The following is a 7062-nucleotide window of genomic DNA, read 5'->3' as shown; positions in this document are numbered from 1 at the left end:
TGTATTCTTGGATCCGCCCTAAGTAGACTCACACAGTGAGTCACACTTTAAGAAAATTAGACTAAAACATGATTACCTTGTTAGAGTAAACGTTTTATCATGTTTTGGCTTTTGTTGGTGTTCTCTGAAAACGAGACAAGCTTAGTTCGATATGTTTGTACCTGCAATGGCGTGGATGTAGATGAACCTAGTACTCATGAAGTCTTGTACCAAAAAAGTAAATGCATCTTTTATGGCAACTGAATAAACACTTGCCCAAGCAACAATCACTCACACTAACTATATCTTTCAATCTCCAAAGAACTCATTTTCCAAGAGTCAGTTTTTTCAGCCACCACAATGACCATCCCTCACTTTCTTCTTATACCATATCCAGTTCTTGGCCATGTGAATCCCCTTATCCACTTGTCTCAGATTCTAGTCAAACATGGTTGCAATATCACTTTTCTGAACACAGAGTTCAGCCACAAAAGGTTGAACAACAACACTGGTTCTGGTTCTGGCCTAGACAACCTCAAGACATCAGGGATAAAGTTTGTGACACTCCCTGATGGCTTAAGCCCTGAAGATGATAGAAGTGACCAGAAGAAAGTTGTTCTCTCAATCAAAACCAACATGCCTTCTATGCTTCCCAAGCTCATACATGATGTCAATGCTTTAGATGTCAACAATAAGATCACTTGTTTGGTTGTCACATTGAGCATGACTTGGGCTTTGAAAGTTGGCCACAATTTGGGAATCAAAGGGGCTCTTCTATGGCCGGCATCAGCAACTTCATTGGCCATGTGTGATTTCATCCCAAAGCTAATTCATGATGGGGTTATAGATTCATATGGTAATAATAATAATATTTACATATTCTTGTTACGCATTATAGTACTTTTTATGTCAAATTTTTTGAGAAATTAATAATTGTATTTGTATACTAACTACTAATGGGAGGTTTCATTGTTTTTAATTTCTTTTTTGGCATTGAAGGGGTTCCCATCAGAAGACAAGAGATTCAACTCTCCCCAAATATGCCTATGATGGACACAGAGAACTTTCCATGGCGTGGCCATGATAAGTTGCACTTTGACCATCTTGTGCAAGAGATGCAAACTATGAGGCTAGGAGAATGGTGGCTTTGCAACTCTACTTGTAACCTTGAGCCTGCAGCGTTTTTCATATCACCAAGGCTCCTACCAATTGGTCCACTGATGGGGAGTGAGAGCAACAAAAGTTCATTCTGGGAAGAAGACACAACTTGTCTGGAGTGGTTAGATCAGCAACTACCTCAATCTGTTGTGTATGTTTCTTTTGGAAGTATGGCAGTGATGGACCCCAACCAATTTAATGAATTGGCTCTTGGACTTGATCTTCTTGACAAGCCTTTTATTTGGGTTGTACGTCCAAGTAATGACAACAAGGTAAGTATTAATGAATACCCACATGAATTCCATGGAAGTAGAGGCAAAATTGTGGGTTGGGCGCCACAAAAGAAGATATTGAACCACCCTGCATTGGCTTGCTTCATGAGCCACTGTGGTTGGAATTCTACTGTGGAAGGTGTGTCTGGTGGCATACCTTTCTTGTGCTGGCCATTTGCCAAGGATCAACATGTTAACAAGTCATATGTTTGTGATGTGTGGAAGATTGGACTTGGATTAGACAAGGATGAAAATGGGATCATTTCTAAGGGAGAGATAAGGAAGAAGGTGGAGAAACTGCTTCTTGATGAAGACATAAAAGCAAGATCATTGAAATTGAAGGAATCGACTATGAACAACATAGGCAAATTTGGTCAGTCTACAAAAAATCTAGAGAAGTTTATCAACTGGGCAAAGTAATGATACTTTTGGCAATAGTTTGGATTGGAAGAAGTTGTTTTTATTATTATTATTATTATTTGAATCTTTGCAATGTATTTCGTACACATGTTTATGCAGTAGACAACTTAATCTATGAAAAATGTTAGGAGCTGTCGTATACATCCCATTTGTATTATGAAGTTCATTCAATGAATCATGTGTCCCTTTATTCACTATTACTAGCCTATCTGGTTGCGTTACATAATTGTAGAGTTATCAATAATTTCTTTTGGTTTCATTCAGCTGACACTAGTCAAAACAGAGTAAGGCAAAGGGCATGGTTTTTCTTACAAAAACTTGTACCCAGTATTGACTTTAAGAAACTTGTTTAAAACCTCACTATTATGTCAACGAACGCAAGGTTTAAAAATAAATGTGCATTGTGAAAATAAATGGAGTAAAGTCACAGGAGCAAGAACTGGTATTCAAAGTTTGGCCAAACTTTGTATGTCAAGTCTCTAGGTGAATTAAGGGTGCAAGTGCGTCGAACCAAATTCAAGAATCCACTTGATTTTAATCCCAATTCAATTAGATTTTTATGAATTAAATTGAATTGGTTTTAATTTAACTAAATCGATTATAATTGGATTGGATGACGGGTGTGGAGTTTTGGATATGATCAAACCTAACCCAATCCAATCTAACCTAATGTTACTTTTTTATGATTTTCAAAATTTTATGAGTGATTATTGTTCATCATATGAATAATGTATTTATCATTTTTTGTCAAATAAAATATTTTATTATTTGTTGAGCTTCATAATTTCTTAAATTTTTTTCCAAGATTTAAGGAAATAATTTTTTAATGGTTAGATCCGATCATCAATCCAATCAAAATTGAATTGAAATGGATTGAGTTGGCAAGAAAAAGGTAAACTCAATTCAATCTAACTTAATTAAATTTAATTAAATTAGATAAAAAAATAGACAAATCTGGATTCAACGGCAAATCACTTACACCCTTACACCCCTGAGATGAATCATCAGATTTTGTAACAAATACTCCCTCAGCTCATGATTTCCAAATTAGTGTCTTCAGCCCATGATTTCCAAATTAGAGAAACTACTATATATTACTTCAGTACTAGCTAGTAAATGTTTCTTTTGATGCCCAAGGAGTGCATGCATTCATACTATAGGAAAGAAAAAGTAAAAGATGTGATAAGTGATACAAGAAAGAAAAGTGAAACAAAATTAGTATAATGCAAATATAAAAATTGTTGTGTAAAAAAAATAGTTAAATTAAATAATACCGCAAATCTTTCTCACAAAATGTGGTTCCCAAAAATGTTTGACCCTATTACATTTAAGCCAATAATTATTTTCTCATTCAAACTCACACAATACACAATAAATAATAATAGAAAATGATAATTAGGAAATATCACGTAAAGGATGAACTTCAAATTTTATCATATATTTTATATCAGCAAACATTGTTTGCATCATAACACGAGGGTGATGAGAGATCAAATGAACATTTATTATCTTTTCACTAGAAAAAGAGATATTTATAACCTTCTAGCAAGTAATAATAAAGTTAGGCATAAATTATATCATTTTAATCTTTTTTATAATTTGTTTCAACATTCTCATAAATAAAGAAGAAAGGATTTCAAATTACTTGATATTTAATTAAATCATACCTATAGATCATTGTCATTTAAACATCTTACTAATTTCCCTAATACTAGAGAGGGAGGGAGAACCCCACATAAATTCTTTCAGAATTATTCGTCCCACAATTTTTAAGAAGGTAAATGCTTGCTCTGTTTTTATATTTCTCTCATTTCACTTTCCACTACATGTTTTTGTGATTTATTAACATGTAAGCCATATATATCTACGGTTTAAACTTTAAATCAGGATTTTTCCTCCATCGTAGCTTGTAGTTGAATTTTCTTGAATAGCCTTCTTCGTTGATTTGCTGAACTATATATGTTGCTATTTACTTGAATGCGTATGCACTTACGCAATATGAATTAAAAAAAAAGAAGAAGAAAGCCTATATAAAAGTATTTTATCTTATACGAAATAAACTACTACCTACCATGTAAAAAATAAAATAGATAAATATTTTTGACTTGTCCCTGGCGGCACGGCACTGACTCACTTAGTCATTTCAATTCAGAAGTACCTTACAACATTATTACAACATGTGACCTCGATAGAAAGAAAGTAATCCAAATTAATAAAAGTCTCCTTGGATTGGAAGCAGAAATTCAACGCCTAGTCCTGTTAAATGTTGACACCTCTGAAATGTTAAATGTGGACATTATTTTAAAGTACATATTTGATAAGACACTTTAATAGAATTTGAACCTCGTTATTACACCTAATCCTTTTAGTATTCATGCAATTAATTAATCAAAACTGTTAGGACGATTTATATAGTATTACTTTAATCTTGATAAACCAAATTTAAAATACGCATATAAAAAGGTCTCATCCAAAACTAGTCCCACCATAAAATCCATCTCAAACTCTTGGATCATATATTTCAACCTCCTCAGATTTCTTTCTTAGCAAACCAATTTTCAACCACATGGGTATCCCTCACTTTCTCGTTATACCATATCCAGTTCTGGGTCATGTGAATCCCCTTATGCAATTGTCTGAGGCTCTAACCAAGCATGGCTGCAAAATCACATTTCTGAACACAGAGTTCAGCCACAAAAGAGCAAACAACGCTGGTGCTGGACTAGACAACCTTAAGGAATCAGGAATCAAGTTTGTGACACTCCCAGATGGCTTGGAACCTGAAGATGATAGAAGTGACCATGAGAAAGTTATTTTGTCTATCCAAAGCAACATGCCTTCTTTGCTTCCAAAGCTCATAGAAGATATCAATGCTTTGGATGCTGAGAATAGCATAACTTGCATAGTTGCTACTATGAATATGGGTTGGGCCTTGGAAATTGGACACAAACTTGGAATTGAAGGAGCTCTTCTTTGGACTGCATCTGCAACTTCCTTGGCTGCATGCTATTGCATTCCAAGGCTGATTGATGATGGAATTATAGACTCAGAAGGTAAGAATGATATTCACTCAATCTTGTTACAGTTAATTCTTTTTTTTTACTGGTAGTCACATACAAATTTCATCAAGGTGTCTATTTTCCCAAAGTTAATGAAATAGTACTTTAAAAATTTTGTTTCACATTTTTGGAAGGTATTGAAAGTGCTCACCTTACCACGACAAAGTTATGCTGTGTGTGCACATGAGTGTTTGTTTCTGTCAAAATTAATTCTTCCAATCCTCACAATTGATTTTGAACCGTCTAATTAATATATCACCCAAACAAGCCTTGTTACTGTGGTAACTCATTCTGGATACTGCAAATTGATTTTGATTTGCAGTAAACCATACTAGTACTTTTGAATAATAATCGTGTCATGTTATTCATATGGGACACTGCATGAAATATATTAGAGATTTCATACTGACCAGTGATAAATTCCCCCGTTATTGGACATTAGGTCATTATTTGATTGTGCTGTCCGGTTTTGCACACTCTGTATTTGAGATGTTCAGTCTTCAGCGAGAAAAGGTGAAAAGGAAGTGTGTTGGAAATTTCATGTTAACTAATGTTATAGTCAAAATAGTGTATATATATAAAATATAACCTTCAACATAAGACCTAGTTTTATAAATTGAGTTAGGATTTTTAAATTCTAAAAAACCATGTTTGCAAAGTTGGGGTTAGAACTACTAGAGTCCATTCTGATTGCTTTCAAAACTAGGGGGCCTGGCATCACCTCAACATGGGGGTTCATACATTTTCATTGAAAAAATATTAAGATGTCAATGCTGTTATTTTGATTTAGAAAGCCAAAATGCATAATGATGGATCTCTCTTTCTCAGTTAATTTGCTAAAGGCATAAAAATGAAAGAACTTCTTATTAACTTTAGCCATTGTAATTGCAGGAGTAGCAACCAAGAAACAAGAATTCCAGCTTTCCCTAAATATGCCTATGATGGACCCTGCAGACCTTCCATGGGGTGGCCTACGTAAGGTTTTCTTCCCTCAAATAGTTAAAGAGATGAAAATCTTGGAGTTAGGAGAATGGTGGCTTTGCAACACCACTTGTGATCTTGAGCCTGGAGCACTTGCCATATCTCCAAGGTTCCTCCCAATTGGCCCATTGATGGAAAGTGACACCAACAAAAATTCATTCTGGGAAGAGGACATAACTTGCCTAGATTGGTTGGATCAGCAGCCACCTCAATCTGTTGTGTATGTTTCTTTTGGTAGTTTAGCAATAGTTGAACCTAACCAATTCAAAGAACTAGCTCTAGGACTTGATCTCCTTAACATGCCTTTTCTTTGGGTTGTACGTTCCGACAATAATAACAAGGTAAATAGTGCATACCCTGATGAATTCCATGGAAGTAAAGGTAAAATTGTCAATTGGGTGCCTCAGAGGAAGATATTGAACCACCCTGCCATAGCTTGCTTCATTAGTCACTGTGGTTGGAATTCAACTATAGAAGGTGTATGCAGTGGCATACCTTTCTTGTGTTGGCCATTTTTCTCTGACCAATTTGTTAATAGGTCGTATATTTGTGACGTGTGGAAGGTTGGATTGAAATTAGACAAGGATGGAAATGGATTAATACTGAAGGGAGAGATAAGGAAGAAGGTGGACCAATTGCTTGGGAATGAAGACATCAAAGCTAGATCGTTGAAACTGAAGGAATTGACTGTGAATAACTCAGTTAATGGTGATCAATCTTCAAAGAATCTAGAAAAGTTTATTAACTGGGCAAAGTAGTACTACCTCCTGCTATAGTTTGGATTGGAAGTTGTCTCTCTTTAATTTTTCTCAATTTTTATGTCTGAAATTCGTTTACTATAGCTAAACAGCAGATTGCATCTCCCTGTTGGGTCCAAAGATACTCAAAAGAATCTTTTCCAATTTCAAAAGAATAGAAGTTAAGTCCAATGACAAATTTAGTTTCTGCTTTGCTTTGCCTATTTTATTTCCAAGTTGGTTGGTTGTAGTCATATAGCATAGCTACCAGCTTAAGGGGTGGAGATATGCTGTTGAATTATGTGGATTTGTTACTTAAATTGATAACTATTTTTTTTTGGACAGCAATTGATAACTAATTAATATTATTAGTGCTCAAATATTCATTGTATATAAATAAGAGGAATATCATACTCATTTTTGGTGTTTTTAATTATAATTATACCTTCTGAGTTT

At 34.6% G+C, this 7062-nt stretch overlaps 2 protein-coding genes across 2 annotated transcripts; both read left to right on the top strand.

Moving 5' to 3' along the window:
• Positions 1 to 2026, top strand: LOC100800400 (UDP-glycosyltransferase 83A1). Its single transcript, XM_003551708.4, has 2 exons — positions 1 to 835; positions 979 to 2026. The coding sequence occupies exons 1-2, from the start codon at positions 340 to 342 to the stop codon at positions 1827 to 1829; spliced, it is 1347 nt and encodes a 448-aa protein (XP_003551756.1). The 5' UTR covers positions 1 to 339; the 3' UTR covers positions 1830 to 2026.
• A 2271-nt stretch (positions 2027 to 4297) lies between these two features.
• LOC100806089 (UDP-glycosyltransferase 83A1) lies at positions 4298 to 6969 on the top strand. The gene is made up of 2 exons (XM_003552515.5): positions 4298 to 4882; positions 5780 to 6969. The coding sequence occupies exons 1-2, from the start codon at positions 4396 to 4398 to the stop codon at positions 6625 to 6627; spliced, it is 1335 nt and encodes a 444-aa protein (XP_003552563.1). The 5' UTR covers positions 4298 to 4395; the 3' UTR covers positions 6628 to 6969.
• Positions 6970 to 7062: the final 93 nt, after the last annotated feature.

The sequence above is a fragment of the Glycine max genome, chromosome 18, assembly GCF_000004515.6.
Source record: "Glycine max cultivar Williams 82 chromosome 18, Glycine_max_v4.0, whole genome shotgun sequence".
In the NCBI taxonomy this organism is placed as follows: domain Eukaryota; kingdom Viridiplantae; phylum Streptophyta; class Magnoliopsida; order Fabales; family Fabaceae; genus Glycine; species Glycine max.
Note: the sequence above shows the minus strand (reverse complement) of the source record. Positions and strands in the feature narration are given on the sequence as shown.